General features: G+C 41.9%; 1 protein-coding gene across 1 annotated transcript in view; it reads left to right on the top strand.

The window, feature by feature from the left end:
* Positions 1-1,258: 1,258 nt before the first annotated feature.
* DCAF7 (DDB1 and CUL4 associated factor 7) overlaps positions 1,259-18,496 on the top strand; it is a 30,729-nt gene continuing 13,491 nt past the window's right edge. Inside the window, exon 1 of the mRNA XM_042965845.1 lies at positions 1,259-1,630. Coding sequence (XP_042821779.1) covers positions 1,493-1,630 — 138 coding nt within the window. The 5' untranslated portion in view covers positions 1,259-1,492. The remainder of the gene's footprint in view (positions 1,631-18,496) is intronic.

Below are 18,496 nucleotides of genomic sequence, written 5' to 3' on the forward strand. Positions count from 1 at the left end.
GATGAATATCACTTTTTATTAGAATAAGACAAAGTTTAGCAACACTTTTTTTTTAAATGTTTATTTATTTATCTTGTGAGGGGAAGGGGCAGAGAAAGAGAGAGAGAATGAGAATCCCAAGTAGTCTCCTCGCTGCCAGCCGGGAGCCAGTGGTAGGGCTGGATCCAACCAAAGGCGAGATCATAACCTGAGCCGAAATCGAGAGTCAGTTGCTTAACTGACTGAGCCACGCAGGCGCCCTGGGTCAGCAACACTTTTATACCTATTTTTCTTGACTTTTTCATAAACTTAGGCAGAGAAAACTTGTTCCAAGAAATAAGTAGATTGAACACTAAGGGGTTATACACAGCAGTCACTCAACTCTTTCGATTCTGAGTTGTCCAACAATCCACGATGTTTAAAACGATATTTAATGATATCATCTAACAATTCCATACAATTTTCCTTTCATTGTGTTGAAAGCAAAGCAATGGAAACCATTTAAATTACAAAGAGAGGTTACCTAGATTCAGGCCCTTCTCCATTTCAAACTAAGGACACATAGGTCTAGGGCTTGATTAGCTTTTCCCTTAGGCCTTGCTGCAGAGAAAGGATGGAATGAATGGGAACCGACAAAAACTTAGGGCCAAGCAAGTAGGGTGGCTGATTACTGAAAATCAACCCTAAAATTCCGAGCATTTATAGAATGGCCAGGAAAGCGCGGGAAGGCCCTTGGGGGACAGGGAGAACAACCCTCGGGTGTTCAAGGCTATGGGCACCAGGAGGAAATTAAGGTGATTCCCATTTGGCACGGGCTGAGCTGCCAGGCCGCAGGCACTCAGGTAAAGCAGAATTTACATTGTCTACTGGACGTGAGGCCTCTGGGAATGGCAGCTACAGAGAAGAAGTCAGAGGAGGTCACACAAGAGGTTTCACTCTCAAAGATTTGGCCTAGAACTTGGTGGCCTGCTGCTAAGCTGCTAGCCTGTACGCCACCCACGCCCCCATTCACCCGCACTGCGCCGTTATCTCTCTGACTGACATTTTTGTCAACCAGTCACCTTTAGAGCTGAGAAAGCGCCTGCTCCCCACCCCGATATTGGGCGGGGCAAGTCATTGGAATGACAGACATTTGCGCCAATAGTGAAGAGTTTCAGAAGCTACTGGTGCACTAGCCAATGAAGAGTAGGAACCACTGGAAAGGACGTATCAGGCAGCCAACGGCCGGCGCCACTACGGGGGTCGCGTGGCTTCCGTTCCGAGAGGGCGGGGCGGGGCTTCAAACGGAAGGTGGCTGTGGTCCGAGCCGAAGCAGGTTTGAAACTGGGGGTCGGGCCCGGCAGTCGTTGTCCGTCGCCGCGGCCCCGCTTCCGGGCTAGGCCGTCTCTGCCCGCCCCCGCCCCGCCTCCTTTCGGACCCCTCAGTCTCCGGCCCGGCTCCCGGTCTGACTCGCGCCCGGCCCGCAGCAGCTCGCTGTCGTCCCGGCCCGCACTGCGGCCCCGCCGCCGCCACCATGTCCCTGCACGGCAAACGGAAGGAGATCTACAAGTATGAAGCGCCTTGGACCGTCTACGCCATGAACTGGAGCGTGCGGCCCGACAAGCGCTTTCGCCTGGCGCTGGGCAGCTTCGTGGAGGAGTACAACAACAAGGTGGGCCGGGCAGGGGCTCGGAACCCAGCTGGCGGGGAGCGGGCCCCTGGAGCACTCTTTCCGGGCCGGAGCCCCGACCTCAGGACCCTCCTGCGGACTTGCCTTAGCGCCCCGGAGCGGTTCCTCTGTGTCTGGCCCTGTGCAGAAGCTTTCACGCTCGTTGTCTCATTTAATCCTGGCAGCATTCCTGTGTAGTCAGGAGCGTAATTACCCCCATTTTACTCATGGGGAAACTGAGGCACCGTGTTGTGAGTTGCCCGAGTCAGAAGCTAGCTGATTCGTGGGGGAAACGGCACTCAAACTCGACTTTACACCCAAAAGCTACGCCATTTATCACTCCAGTCTTCCCCCTTCCCGCCGCGTTGCTTCAGTTGGGGGCGGACGGGGGAAGAGAGAGAGATGGCTGTGAAGAAAACTACTGGCGCATCAGTTGGTGGTCTCACACTCTTGGCTACGCTAAGTTTCTGTTAGGGCTGTTTACTGTGCAGGCTTCCCCGCCTCCTACTCCCACCCCCAGGTACTATTCAGGGACCACCCCCACCACGCCACCCCGCCCGCCTCTTCTGCCAGGAGCGGGTCACTGCTATTGCTGCCTTATATCTGCCCTCTTCAAAATGATCTCTTTTTGGAAATTTTGGCCCGTGACCGTGATCCTGTCACTGTTTTCTGAAAGGAGAAGGGTGACGTTTTCCTTATCTTTTCTTGGCTTTCATGCCCATTCAGAAGTGTAACCTTGAGTAGCAGTAAGTCTTCCGGGACATCAACAATTTGAAATTTGAGGCTCTTTCATAGAAGCACGGGCAGCAGGTGGAAGCTTTTTAAGCTGACATTGCAGCATAAATTTATTTTCGAAAGTTGTTGAATACATCAGTGGGCAGAGTTTTCTTTCCTTTATCCCTTAATCTCTTCCTTATTGTATTAAACACTGTGATGGGGATCAGAGCAACAGAAAGCCTTGGCTAGTGGTGTTTAAAGTCTTGTATTCATACTCTTGCTGGACACCATGAACACCATGACTTAAGAAGAATGAAACTGTGTGGACGGTGATAGGCATGGTTCAGGGAAAAGAGCCCAGTCGAGTTTGGTTCTGTCTGGTCCACTGACTAGCTGTGGGGTGTTGCACAGGTTAATCTTATTCTTTCTGACCCACAGTTTGTTGGAGGCAAAGAGTTCTTTTTTACACATAAACAAAAAGCATTTGTACATTGTAAGTTTGCTTACAGTTTCCCAGGAGCATTTCTCTAGAGTCCAGGGCTCAGCTTTCCTAGAATCCCCTTGGAGAAATGGACGAAAGAGCTGGACTCTCATTGCTCAGACATAACATGCACAGTTTACACACAAATCCCAGGGACTACACACTCATAGTGAAGTCTACCCATTGTCCACAGAAAGCAGAGAGTCCTGAGCAAAACGTAGTTTTATTTTCTGTAATGGCTGGCCCTTCCTTATGGCCCATAGTGGATAGCAGAATGGAACGGAATTCGAGATCCTGATGTGGAAACTGTGGTAGTAAAATTGAGACCCTTATTATTTAAGAATATATGTTTAAAAGAAAAAATAGTAGAATCTGTCAAAAGGCTTGAGTTTTTTAACGCAAATTGATGTCCCCTTTTTTCTGGCAATATCTTCCAGAGTCAATTTGGGTAAACAGTAGTAGCCCCATTTCTGAGAGGAGGAGCTGAGCCACAGTTAGGCTGCTGGTAGAATCAGTGAAGTAACAGGTCAGACGTTAGTTGCGGAAACCCTGCCCCAAAGTGTGTCCTTTCATTTAGCAACTTACTGGAACTCGTTTGTGCCAGGCTACGCAGGCAGTGTGGGTCTTAGTAGTAAAATGCAAACTAATAATCCTAATAATCACAGGATAAGCAGTTACTTCTGTCTTAACTCCCTTGCATGTTACTGGCAATGCAGTATCTTAAAACTGTTTTTGTGCCCCAGCCTATCTAGGTCAGGGTTCTTAACTTTGTGTGTGTGTGTGTGCCATGGACACCTATGACAATCTGCAGCTGATAGACCTCCTTTCATAATTATGTTTTCAAAGACACAAAATACATAGGATTAGGAAGGAAATCAATTATATCAAACTACAGTTATCAAAAACTTTTTTTTTTTTTTTTTTTTAGTGTTTATTTTTGGGAGAGAGAAAGCACCCATGTGTGGGGAGGGGCAAAGAGAGGGAGGAGAGAGAATAGAATCCCAAGCGATTCCATACTGCCAGTGCAGAGCCCCACACACAGCTTGAACTCATGAACCGTGAGATCATGACCCGAGCTGAAACCAGGAGTCGGACACCTAACCAAGTAAGCCACCCAGGCGCCCCTCAAAAACATTTTTTAAAAGTGGAGCTATAGTAATACGTAGTTGTAAATTAATCCGTTAAATTACACCATCCAGCGTAATTATTATAATTTTAAAGTAGTAATGAGGGTAAATAACATTTCAGAATGTTTAATTAAAGTGATGTGATATGATAAAAATCTGATTTCTGTCAGTAACAAAGTCAGATATTGATGCGGCTGTGCGTAGCCACCTCCCTTCGTAATGGAAGGAAATGCTAAATTTCAGCCAGAGGTTAGTGAAAATATGAATGTGAGTGATTCAAGCTCAGGGACTTCAAGTTAAGAAACCCTGCTGTAGAGGATCTGTGCCTAGGGACTGATGAGCAGTAAATACCCCTCGAACACAGTGACTTTTAGGCTCAGTTTTAGAGAAAACTTTTATCACAGAGGTGCCACACTTTACAATTTAGAGGAGTTTATAAGTTACTGGTTGGAATTTTCAGATCTTTGTTTCCTGCTTGCTGTCAATACTGATTGCCAGCAGAGGGCAAAACAAATGGACACAGCAAATTAGCATTGGTGAAAAAGCCCAGAAACAGCCCTCTTTTTTTTTTACTGTGGAGACATTGACATAAGAATACACATTATTATAATTTCTAAAATTTTTGAATTAATGCAATCACGTTTTCCTATAGTAAAATTATTTGTATTTCAACAGAATTAAATTTATTAGCATTTCAAGAACAACTTGGCTTTCAGGTGTTCCATCATCTGAATAAATTTGGGAATTGTTTTAGAGTAAACAATTGAGTTGATCCTATCAACTGTACCTGGAGTAAGAAGTCCCATCATCAGTAGTTGTGTTTCACGTTCCCTCCTTGTGGTCTCTGCTAGAGGATACAGCAGCATTGGTGTTGGAGTGGTGGCTCTCTAAATTTTAGTGTGTGTGTGTGTGTGTGTGTGTGTGTGTGTGTGTGTGTGTGTGTGTGAGAATCCCCTGAGGGACTTGGCACATTCCAGAGTTCCATCCCTGAAGTTAACAGACACTTAAGTGATTAAGAAACAGATGGTCCAGATGGCGCTCTAAGAACATTACCCTGGGATTACCTAGGCATCTGCTGACCAGAAGTAGGAATCCTATCTTTTTGCATCTACATTCGCCTAAACGTTGATTCTGCTCTTCCATCCCATGCAAAAAGCTCTGTTACTGAATAGCCCCTGGGACGCCTGGGTGGCTCAGTCTGTATGCACCAGATAACCCCTTTGAGGTACTCTGTGGCTAGGTTATCAGTCCTGCCTCTTCCTAGTTTTGTGTGGTTTGAGCAAATTAACCTCTGTGCCTCGGTTTCCTCATCTATAAAATAAAGGTAATAAAATTAAATGAGTTAATATATGTAATGGGTTTAGGAACTCTGCCTGAGACAGACATGGTTAAGCAATGTAGAAATGTTTGCTGTTGGGGGTGACTCAAGTGGTTGAGCGTCCGACTCTTGATTTTGGCTCAGGTTATGATCTTCCAGTTCGTGGGTTTGAGCCCCAGGTCAGGCTCTACGCTGGCAGAGCAGAGCCTGCTTGGGATTCTCCCTCTCTCCCCGTCTTTCTCTCCTTCTCTCTCTGCCCCTCCCCTGCTCATGCACAGAAGTGCGCACGTGCTCTCTCTCAAAAAGTAAATAAACATTAAAAAAGACAAATGTTGGCTATTATTAGATATTACTGTATCTGTAATTGAAATATAATCAAGAAGGGGTGCCTGGGTGCTCAGTTGGTTAAGCATCTGACTTTTGTTCAGGTCATGATCTCGTGGTTCGTGAGTTCAAGCCCCGCATTGAGCTCTGTGCTGACAACTCAGAGCCAGGAACCTGCTTCAGATTCTGTGTCTCCCTCTCTCTCTGCCCCTCTCCTGTGCGCGCTCTCTCTCTCCCTCTCTCTCTCTCTCTCTCAAAGAGAAATAACATTAAAACAATTTTTTTTAATAAAAAAAAGAAAGAGAATCAAGGAGAATTATATGGGTGTTAAGTAAATGTGATGTATTTTCCAGAGGAAAGGTACCTCAAAATGTCATTACGTTCATTCCTCTGCCTTTTAAAGACCCAGAGGAAAAAATTTTCTTGATTCCTTTCAACTAAATCCATTTTTGTGGTCTAGAAGCTTCTTGTAGTCAGACTCCAAGTATTGTAATGGTCTAGTTTAAGCCCATTTTCTCTTGTTCTACCTGGGTTAGACATGGTAGTTGATTAAAGAACTCGTGTATTTCTCTTGAGTTTTGAACATATCTGTGGTCTGTAGACAGGTGGTATTTCCCCTTTATTATGGGGAAAGATGGGTAGCAGTTCCTGGGTTTCTGTTTCACTTAGTTGCATGTTTCAGGGTTGGTTTTGAATAGAGTTGGCAGAGTGATACGGATATATTTTGCCCTAATATTTAATTAGCTGACCATCGTGCTTTAAGATTTAGCATCTAGAAAGCATTTTTGAGGTTCTGAGGAGAGAAACTGTAGGTATACATGATGCTTTTTGAAGAATACTGATAGTGAATCTGGGTAAGACTACCTTGTACTTGAAATACACATAGGATGAATGCTTGCCTTTTCATCCTGTGTTGATGCCTCTGAGACTTTAAGTAGTTGCTTTATCTGTTTGGCACATGATGATTTTAACTCTGGCATATAAATGTTCATTTCTTAGTATTCATTGCGGCCCTTCAGGAATATCTTCATTTAATTCAACAAATATGTGGGGCGCCTGGGTGGCTCAGTCGGTTGAGCGTCCGACTTCAGCTCATGTCATGATCTCCCAGTTTGTGAGTTCGAGCCCTGCGTCGGGCTCTGTGCTGACAACTCGGTGCCTGGAGCCTGCTTCAGGTTCTGCGTCTCCTCCTGTCTCTGCCCCTCCCATGCTCATGCTCTGTCTCTCAATAATAAGTAAACATTAAAAATTTTTAAAAATAATTCAACAAATATGTATTGAACACACAAGCAGTGTGTTTTGGGCGCAATGATGATACTTAGTAACCTTCTGTAGACTTTGTTAGCAGATGTGAGATTGGCAACAAAAAAGAGAAAGTGTTTTAGTACACAGAAGTATTTTGGATACTTAGAATTTTGCAGTGCTCCATCAGTCCCTGGCAAGACTGTCAACAGGGAAATTTACACCATAAAACTCTTCTGGTTTTAACTTCCTCCTTTCTTTTTTCTAGACAGTGAGAGGACTAATTCCTCCATGGGACGACGGGATAAAAGTGCTGCTGCTATATTGCTTTTTGCCCTAACCTGGTTCACACAGGCCTACTGGAGATGCTGTGATTTGAACAAGGAATGAATCTGTGTTCTATAGGTAGTATGGCTTGCCTGAGGCCAGGATGCCAGAGCTGACTGGTTAGCCTCTGAGACAGGAGCCAAAGGGGCACTATGCCAGAATTCATCTTAAAGTTTAATAAGGCAGGACTTCTCTGCAAACATTGATCAATAATAATCAGTCAGGAACAGGCTTGAAGGGAGGACAGATGGAAAAGAACAAGAAAAACTGGCATATTCTCTCAGAATTTTGCTTAGCTGATTTTGGTTATATTAATCACAGAAAATGTTCAATTCACTGGAGTGGTATATTGATTTGCATAACTTGGGGTCTTTAAAAAAAATTACATACATACACACACCTTCACCCTCATGTTCTTGTACTAGCATTGTGTATAATAAAGTGGAATGCACAATTTCCTCCCTCAAGGAGCATATAATAACAAGACAAACATTACATCTTTTAAAAATTTTTTGAATGTAAGATACATGTAATGTGAATAGTAATTTATGTTGCTATTCATGAAAGCATTTGAAAGTGAAGATGTGGTCATGTCTTCAAGGGGTAAATATTTTATGTTGCATATATGCTTCTTAGGAGACATCTGACATAGTAATGTCCACAGTTTTAAAATAAGTAAAAATGATCTTTATAGCCCTTCCTTTATAGAGGCGGTTTTTTTTGTTTTTTTTGTTTTTTTTTTTTTTCATGCTTGGGGTAAAGTATTGTGAAGCAATAGTTGCAGAAGGACGGGGTGGGAGATAAAAGCTTAATAGGACAGGAAGACTCTGGAGAAAAAGGCACGAGGGTAACCTAAATGTGAACAACAAGATGTTTATGTGCTTTTTTTATTAAAGTTTTTTATTTATTTAAGTAATCACTACAACCTATGTGGGACCCGAACTCACGATCCTGAGATCAAGAGTCTCATGGTCTTCCTACTGAGTCAGCCGGGTGCCCTGACAATAAGATGTTTAAAGTCGGATAATTTTTCCTTATGCCCCCAACAGTAAATGCAGAAGGACAGCAGTATAATGAAGATCCCATGGGTATAGGAAGATGCTGAGAAAGGATATCTTTGGTTGCAGATTTCAGACTCATACAGTTCTCCAGAATAGGATTTTGACAGGCAAGATCAACATTCCTTTATTTGGAACAGTGAGAAGAAGGTGCACAGGCAGGCAGCAGGCACTTCTCCAGACCCCATTTGACCCCTTGGGTAAGAGGGGAGCTAAGCTACACAAGGAGACACATAGACATGCCGTCATCTTTAAAAGCATTACATAAGGCAGGTTGGAAGAGATACTGAATTGTGAGCAGCTGGACTGTTTCTCATCCCTGTTGGCTGGGGAGATGCTACAGGTTCACGTGTTTCTGCTAACTTGGAACATGGCCCTGGCTTCTCTCAGGTTCCCGTAGGAACCTCCTTCAGATCTTATAGGAAGAACTTGTCTCAGTCAAAAGACATCAGCACAAGATCTAGAAAGATAGATACTATAACACAAAAGGAAAATATGGGAAACAAGTGGCAGGTAAAATAGCCTCACTACAAAGATGTTTTTTTACCTCAGATGAAAATTAACGGCCATTCCTGCCACCATGAATTCAGAGAACTTAGGAAAGGAAGGAACTCCAAGCAGAGATACAGGAGATCAGGTAAAATAAGGCATGGTGACAGGAGGAAATGGAACATCAGCAGGTAGAGCCCAGGAAAATAGTGGAAGAGAAAATAAAAGTTATCACAGAATTAAAAGCCACATTGGAAAGAGAATAAAAATGAATATAAACTGCTGAAAAATTAGTGAAGGATAGGGAAGACAGATTACAAAAATGAAATGGAAATAAACAATTAGAAAGAATGTAGTAGATACAGAAAATAAAGAAGATCTGACTTAGGTATAATTGGTGTCCCCGAAGAAAAAGATCACAAGGAAATGAAACACAAAAACTCAGGGTACCTGGGTGGCTCAGTCGGTTAAGCGTCCGACTTCGGCCCAGGTCATGATCTCATAGTTTGTGGGTTGGAGCACCATGTCGGTCTCTGTGCTGACAGTTCAGAGCCTAGAGCCTGCCTTGGATTCTGTGTCTCCCTCTCTCTGCTCCTCCCTCATTCATGCTCTGCCTCTCTCTATCTCTCAAAAATAAATAAAAGTTAAAAAAAAAAAAACCAAAAACCTCAAGTATGTAATTAAAGACTTTATGGAAAAAAATGTTTGAAGTAATGAGCTTAAACCTTATCTCAAGGGGCACCTGGGTGGCTTAGTTGGTTAAACGTCTGGCTTGATTTTGGCTCAGGTCAGGATCTTGCGAGCCCCATGTCAGGCTCCGTACTGAGTGTGGAGCCTGTTTAAGATGCTTTCTGTTTCTCTGCCCGTCTCCCATATGCGCATGTGTGTGCATGCACACTCTCAAAAACCTTAAAAAAAAAATTCAAGAAAAATGGACACAAAACAATTGGCACTGAAAGCTTTCCTAGGAAAGTTTCTTAATTTTAAGGGTGAAGAAAGAATCTTTTGGGCATCCAGGCAAAACAGTTGAGTCCTCTTGAAGAAAAAGAGAAATTAAATAAGGCTTACCATATTTGAGAATAGAAGGTAATGGAGTAATATCTACAAATCTGCAATTATTATAGATTGCGCCACTATAAATAAATACCTCAGAATATGCTTAATAATATATAAGATTTATATTGTAAAAACAACGCACTTTTTAAAAAGATAACTCAATTTACAAAAATTGTCCACATATTAAAAAACTTTTTTTAAGTTAAGTGAAGTCAACTGATTAAAGATACTACATATAAGGGGCACCTGGGTGGCTCAGTCAGTCAGTTCAGCGGCCAACATTGGCTCAGGTCATGATCTTGCATTTTGTGAGTTCGCGCCCCGCATCGGGCTCTGTGCTGACAGCTGAGAACCTGAAGCCTGCTTTGGATTTTGTGTCTCCTGCTCTCTCTCCCTCTCCCCTGCTTGCACTCTGTCTCTCTCAAAAATAAACATTAAAAAAAAAATTAAAAAATACTGCATCTCAAAACTTAAGGGAAGATGAAGAAACTTAAGCCCAGATATTATGACTTGCCCAAAGTGACATAGATGGTAAAAACAAGGCCAGAATTGGAATACTGTTTGTCACCAGAGTCTTAAATATATACAAATGTCAAAAAAAAATTAAGAGGAAAAAGAATGTGTTGAAAAATGGAAACAGTTGCTCTGCCAGATTGGAATAAAATATACTGGAATTGGTATAGTTATAGCCAGAGAGATTGGTGGAACCCCGTGTTCCAAAGCAGATCTAATATAGAAATGTAGTATGTGGTAAGGTAGAACCTTAATTCACTAGGAAAAACATTAATAAGTTGTATGGCATAATTGGCTGTTCGTCTGGCAGAAATATTTAGAGCCCTCTAATTCATGTTGTATATGACAGTCAATTCTAGATCAAATGCTTAAATGTTAGGAAAAGTCGCACAAGCAATAATAGAAGAAAACTGACTAGGAAATATGTACTGAGGCAGTGGGGGTAAGCAGAGAAGAAGGCAGTCTTAAGTCATTAAACTCAGAGTCAAGTAAGGAAAAGATTGACAGATTGTGGCACATACAAATAAAGCATTTCTATGTGAAAAGATATGTGGTGGACAAAGTCAGAAGATACAGGGGCGCCTGGGTGGCGCAGTCGGCTAAGCGTCCGACTTCAGCCAGGTCACGATCTCGCGGTATGTGAGTTCGAGCCCCGCGTCGGGCTCTGGGCTGATGGCTCGGAGCCTGGAGCCTGTTTCCGATTCTGTGTCTCCCTCTCTCTCTGCCCCTCCCCCGTTCATGCTCTGTCTCTCTCTGTGCCAAAAATAAAAAAAAAAAAAAAAAAAAAAAAAAAAGAAGATACATGATAGCCCAGGAGAAATATTTTCAGAACACGACAGGTTAATTTACTTGGTGTGATAGAAACACAGACAAAGTATAAATAGCCAGTTGATAGGGGAGGGAATGCAACTGCTCAATAAATAGGAAAAAATGCTCAAGCTCACAGTTAAGGCAAATGAGAATTGACTTTGTAATTTTTTTCCTTTCAAATTTATAAAAATTAACTGCTTCTAGTGTTGTTGATGGTATGAGGAAATGAACACTTTTACATATGAAGATAGGAGTGTGAATTGCTACAGCCTATCTGCAAAGTAAATCAGCATCCTTTAAAATTAAAAATGTGCATACCTTGGGGCGCCCACCTGGTTTAGTTGGTAGAGCTAGAGCAGGCGACTCTTGATCTTAGGGTCACGAGTTCAGGCCCCACGTTGGGCATGGAGACTACTTAAAAATAAATAAGTAAAATAAAGCAAGTATTGCATTAAAAAAATAAAAAGTAATAAAATGTGCATACCCTCTAATATAGCAGTCTCATTCTTGGGATTCGCCTCCAGAAATAAAGATAGCAAGCAGTACATAAGCACGTATTACAAGTCATGTAAGAAGTAGTAGTGGCAAAAAAAGGGAGACTAGGTACATCATTAGGGGAGTTGTTAACCTACATAGTATGTACATTTATTCTGTGAAGTACTGTGCATTGATTAAAGAATGAGTTGAATCTACATATTGACCTGAGGGGTGTCCATTATTTTGTTAAATTAATGAAAAAATTTATAGCACTGGATATAGTATTTCATTTTTCTAAAAGTTGAAGGAAAACCCTGCACTTAGTGTGTATATATGTTTGAGCATAGAGAAGCAACATACACTAAATAATTGTGATATAATGGGGATGGGATGGGGGAAGTTATTCGCTTCTTTTGTATACCTATACTTTGGTTTTATGTAATGGTCATACATTTTGTAATTCTTACAATCTATAAAAATTATTAAAGAGTGAAATAAACACAATTGCAAGATCATTCAGTTAGAACTTGTAAGTCTGAGCAAGAAAATGGTAGAAGATGTAATGGTAAGGGGTTTAGGGTAGAATTTTGGTGTCTAAATTCTATCAGTCACCCCCTTTCCCCTCGGGAGCTTCTTATCAAGGAAGTTATATACCAATAATAAGAGCCAAAGGAGAAATCTAGCCTCACCCTAGTAATGGCTGAACAAGCACCTCCAATGTGGTGCTATTGCCTGGTAAACTAAGTTGGAGAAATGCAGATTGGCCTTAAAACCCAAGTGAGACTTTCTGCTTTTCCATGTCTAATTTATGGGCAGACCCAACCTGACCTCACCTACTCAGCTGAAGGTGGAGAGAAGCTGGAGAAAGGATGGCCAGACCCATAGTGGGTAGGCTTATTTGTCTCTCCATGTGGGAGCAGGAGGGGCAAGAGAGAGCTGTCGTGCCTGCCTTAACAGAGCAGTCAGGCCCCTGGTTCAGGCTCAGGCTTTGGCCTGGCTCAGGCTTTGGCCAGCTTAGCAATTGGAACTAGTTAAGGGTGGGGATGGAGAAAAAGAACTCACCCTCAGTATTTCTTCCTGTGGGGGACAGGGACAGGAACTCCTTTTCCTATGGGCATAGGTGGACATATGGAGTGGGGCGGGGGGGTGTAAAGATAGAGAGTGCTATTAACAGTTTTTTAAGACTATGCCAAAAACCTAGATGAAGCACAGTGTTTTTTTCAAATGTTTTAATTTCTTTTTGAGAGAGAGAGCATGCACGCCAGGGAGGGGCAGAGAGAGAGGGAGACAGAGGACCCTGAGTGTGCTCTGCACTGACAGCAGTAAGTGCATTGTGGGGCTTGAACTCAAAGACCTGTGAGATCATGACCTGAGCCACCCAGGCGCCTCTGAAGCATAGTTTTAAGGGCAAACAAAGTGCAAAACTTCAGTGGAAAAATCTGAATAATTCCTAAGGACTTGCTGAAGAATTGAAAATGTAGTCAAAGATCTATCCCCCAAAAGACACCACCCTCAGAGTTTTATGGGCAAATTTACCAAAGGTAATATATAACAAAGGCACAGTAACCATCCATAAGAGTTCCTATAAATCAAAAAAGAAAAAAGACACAGTTCCATAAAATATACTGGGCAGATGTTTTAAGTTGGTGTTTTTCTAGCATAATGGTAAAGAGCTTGGGTTGTAGGATAGTACTACCTATATTTACAAGGCAGCTTCATGATTGTGGACAGGATACTTACCATCTCTTTTACTCAAGCAACTAGGAAAGTGGGAAGAAGAATAGTACCTACCTCATGAAGATGTTGAAAGGATTAAATGAGGTAGTGCATGTAAAGCATTAAGCATGGTTCTTATACTTGATCCATTGTAAGCACATAGATAATTAACAGTGGTTACTGTTAATCAGAAGTATAAATAGTAAACATGCTCAGCCTCAGGAGTAAAATGGCAAAATACCATTTTTATCCTTCAGATTACCAAAAATGTAAAAGATTATTTTCAGTGTTTTAAAAGTTGTGGAGAAATTGGCACTCTCATATACTGTTCATGAAAGTGTAAATGGAAGCAGACTTTTCGAAAGCTGTTGGATCAAATCTCTTAACTGTGTTTTTAAGCTTAACACACATTATCTCATAGTTTCTGTGGTGTTAACATTTAAAATGTGATGCAACAATTACACTGCTAGTAATCTATCCAATAAAGCATTTGCACATGTGTACAAAGTATTGTTTATAATAGCCAAACAATGGGATATAACCACAATGACTGTGTATGGTTAATTATGGTGTGCCTAACACAGCCTGCTGTAGAAGAATGAGCTAGAGCTGTTATGCTGACATGAGAAGACCTTCCAAGATAAGTTGTTAAGAGCAGGTTGCAGAATACATCTTCTGGTCCAAGCCTGTTTATGTTTCTTCAAACACCCCACAGATACTTATGAATACAAATGCGCAGAGACCCATTTGGAAAGATACCTACCAAACTGGTTTGAGAATAAGTCGAATTGGGGATGGAGCTAACAGGGGACTTTACCACTTCCCTCTGTATTATGTGAATATTCACAGAGAACTTCCATTCTCTTTCATCAGCACATTGTAAACATATGAGCATCTGAACAAAAATGACTCATGAGTAACAGTGAGAGCCAGGTGTTACTCCTGTCAATACTTGGTTGGGGACTGAGCAGAAGAGCTAAAGTCAGGTTAAGGATAAAACACAGGTCTGTGCCACACATGAAGTCTTTGGGGAGATCAGGAAAGCTTAAATCCCAGCCATTACCTACTTCTTCCCTGGGTTAGGAGGTACTGTTGTGCAGAAGTTGTCAAAGCTTGCCGAATTAGTCCCCCAGGGAGTTTGTTAAGAATATCGATTCCCAGGCCCTACTTGACACTTGTTGAATCAGAATCTTGGGCTAGAGTTGGGGGCTCCAGGGATGTGTAAAGCACTCCAGGTAAATCTGGATTTGGCCAGATTTGGAGACCATTGCTGTCTGCAGTACAAGCAGAAGTAGGACAGGCCCTGTTTTTAAGGCCTTTACTAAGTGAAATAGCAGAAGACAGTAATGTAAGTGCTTTCATGAGGCAGTATGGGGTTAGTCACCAAATGGATGGTCTAGATCAACACTGAAAGATCACCATACCAGGGAGACCACAGATGGCTTATGAAGGAGCTGGGACACAGTAGTATTATTAAAAGCTCACACGCCAAGTATGGCACTAGCCTAAGTAATTTACTTACAAAGGTTGTTTATATACAGAGTGTTACAAAGAACTCTATGAGGTAGGTGCTGTGAATGTCTTCACTTTACAGATTGGAAAACCAGTTTAACAAAGTTAAGTAACATGTTACTTAACATGGTTAAGGAACATAGTTCCTACAGCTAGCAAGCGGTAGGTAAGGGGCCCTGGATGCCTGATGCCACTGTGCTATATTAAAATTGGGTGGGATTTCAGTTGATGGAAAGGAGGTAGGAGGGTTTTACAAGCATAGAGGACAGTGTAAGGAAAGGAACCTGGAAAAGATGAGAAGCAGTAACTAGGTAAATAGGAGAGCAAGTGTGATAGGCTAGGGCCAGGTGGTAGAAAGTCTTAAATGTCTGGTTAAGAGGATCCTATGTGGCAAATGCTCACAGGATCTGATATTTCGAAGCTGGCGGGAAATCTCTGATGACTTGAAAGGCAGCTCCTAGAAGGGAGTGTAATGTTTTCTCCATTTTGCCGCACGGTAAATATCTGTATGGTTAGAGAAATTGTGTCTCTTGTGCTTGCTGCCATATCCCCAGCACTTAGAATGGCTCCTGGCACCAAGTAGCCATTCATTACAATTTGTTGAATAAATCCATGAATGAAACATTTGGCTCAGAATCTGTATGAGAGACTTATTATTTATTCTGCCCAGTGAACCCCCAAATTTAACTTTTCATCTGTTTTCGCCTCCCTCCCCCACCAAGGCTGATGCCAGTTTTCCCCCTTCCATCTAGGATCTTCCTTCTTTATTATTCTCTGCAAAGGTCAGAATTTTAAATTCTCAAGCAACTGTTCATTTGGTCAAAATCCCTCTTGTGGCCATCCCTGGTTGCCCCTTGCCCTTCTCACTACCTGCCACCATAGGGCCCCTAACCTTTCTCAGGTTTCCTGTGGAACTCTGGGCTGAGCCCCCTGCCTGGCAGACAACCTTCCCCGGCGTAACCAGGCCTCATACTCTTACCTCCAAGGCCTTATGGCCTGCTGCCTTCTTAGACACCTTCACAGGGGAAAGCCCATCTAGGTCCTCAGTTTCCTTTCAGGGCTCTGCGGCCTGCCCCAGGCACACCTTCCCAGCCCCATCTGCACTGCTCTCTCAGATGGTTCCTCAGACAGGTTTTCTTGCTGCCACCAGCTAGATCATTTAGTTTGCCACCTTAGTACGCTCATCTGCCTGAGTGCCTTTCCTTTCTTCTTGGCCTCCTCAGAACCCTCCCACGAAGACTGCTCAGATCCTATCTCTACTTTCCTCACTTGCCCCCTTTGAATTATTGCTCTTTCCTCTAAACTGTTACCAATTAACTGTCACAAACAAGCAGCTTATCATGTATTACCTGTGACATCACTTTTATTGCTATCTTAAGGCAGTGTTACTGTGTTTTAGGGCACTGGGTTTTTTCTCCTTTTACATCTTCATACATCATCTATATATGTATGAGCATTAGACGTTCCATAAAAATGAATAGGTTTACTCATCTAGGTTTTTAAAAGTCAGACATGGGTAGCAAGATCTATAAATAGATTCCTTAGGAATCTACAAAGAAAGCTACTAAACTAATAACTAATTTAGCAAAGTTACAGAACTCAAAATTAATGTGCAAAAGTCAGTTGTATTTCTGTATAGTAGCAAAAAAAAATGGAAATGGAATTTTTAAAACAATTTCGTTTATAATAGGATAAAAACACTCAGGAATAAAGTTAATGAAAAAAAATGCAAGACCAGTACACTGGAAACTTCAAAACACTTCTGGGAGAAATGAAAGAAAGCCTGAATACGTGGAGAAATATGCTCTTTCATGGGCCAGATAACTCATTATTGTTAAGAGAGCAGGTTTTCCAAATTGATTTATAGATACAGCATAATCCCCAGCTGAATCTCAGCAGGCTTTTTGTGGAGTTTGACAAGCTGGTTCCAAAATTTACACAGAAGAGCAAATACATGGAATAGCAAAACGATTCTGAAAAAGAATAACAGAGTTGGAAAACTCATACCATCTAATTTCAAGACTTCACTGGAAAGCTACTACAGTCAAGACGATGTGGTACTGGTAAATGGATAGGCATATAGATCAATAGGACAGAATAGAGACTCCACAAATAGACGTGCAAGTACACGGTCAGTGGATGTTCAAAGAGACCAAAGTAACTCAAAAGGAAAAAAGGTAGTTTTCGTCACATGATGTTGGGACAGTCAGGCATTTATACGTAAAAGAAAGTGAACCTTGATTCATACTTGGCACCGTAAAAAGCAATTAACTCGAAATGGGTTACAGGCCTAAATGTAGAGCCTAAAACTTTAAAACTGTTAGAAGAAAGCAGAAAAAACCTGTGACCTGAGGTGGGGCAAGGATTTCCTGGCAAGGACACAAAACCATGAGTAAGAAAAGAAATGATAAACTGACATCATCAAAATTTAAAATTTCTGTTCTCTAAAGAACACTGCAAGAAAATGACAGGACAGCCACAGACTATGAGAAGATGCTTGTGGAAACATGAGCGAGGGCTTGCATCCAGAATATGCAAAGAACTCTCAAAACTCAGTACAGAAGAAAACAACCGGTGAATAATGAAGTGGACCTACTCTGTATGATCCAGTAATGGTGGACACATGTCATTATACCTTTGTCAAAATCTGTGGATTGTACAACACAAAGGGTGAACTGTGGACTTCGGGTGGTGGTGATGTGTTGGTGTAAGTTTATCCGTTGAAGAAATGGACCACTTTGGTGCAGGTACTTTGATAGTGGAGGTTGTGTACATGTGTGGGGGCAGGTGGTATATGGGAACGTTGTTCTTTCTGCCCAATTTTTCTGAGTCTAAAAAATCAAGTCTTTTTTATTTTATTTTATTTTTTTAAGTCTTTTTTAAAAAAGAAAATATCTGAGCAGGCTTCAACAAAATAAACAGGGATAGCAAATAAGCAAATGAAAAGATACTGTCATTAGTTACTAGGGTTCAATGCAAATTGAAATACTGCTGCACACCTATCAATGATTTTTTTTTTAAAGCTGGTAATACCAAGTGGTGACAGGGATGTGGAGTGTTTAGAACTCTCCTATATTGCTAGTGGGAATGCAGAACGACATAGCCACTCTAGAAAACAGGTTAGTTTTGTTTTTAATAGCAATGATTGATTTTTTTAATGTTTTTATTTCTTTTTTGAGAGAGAGAACGGGCGAGCAAGTGGGGGAGGGGCAGAGAGAGATGGGGACAGAGGATCTGAAGCAGGCTCTGTTGACAGCAGAGAGCTGGATGCAGGGCTTGAACTCATGAGCTGTGAGATCATGACCTGAGCCGAAGTTGGATGCTTAACTGACTGAGCCACCCAGGCAGTTTGTTTTTTAATAAAGTTAAAACTACATTTACAACACAACCCAGCAAATCTACTCTTAGTTGTCTACTCAGGAAAAATGAAAGCTTGTCTAAGAAGAACTTATACATAAATATTCATAGCAGTATTTATAATGGTCCCAAACTAGAAATAACCTGAAAGTTCATCATCTGGTAAATGGATAAATAGAGTGCTTCCACATGATGCAATGTTTTCAGCAATAAAAGAGAAGACACTACTGATAACACACAGCAACATGGATGAATCTCAGGGGCATCATGCCAAAAGTAGCTAGTCACGAGACTCAGTACTGTATGATTCCATTTGTGCGGTATTACAGAAAGGGCAAAACTAGA

The sequence above is a fragment of the Panthera tigris genome, chromosome E1 (genome assembly GCF_018350195.1).
Source record: "Panthera tigris isolate Pti1 chromosome E1, P.tigris_Pti1_mat1.1, whole genome shotgun sequence".
NCBI classification, from domain to species: Eukaryota; Metazoa; Chordata; class Mammalia; order Carnivora; family Felidae; genus Panthera; species Panthera tigris.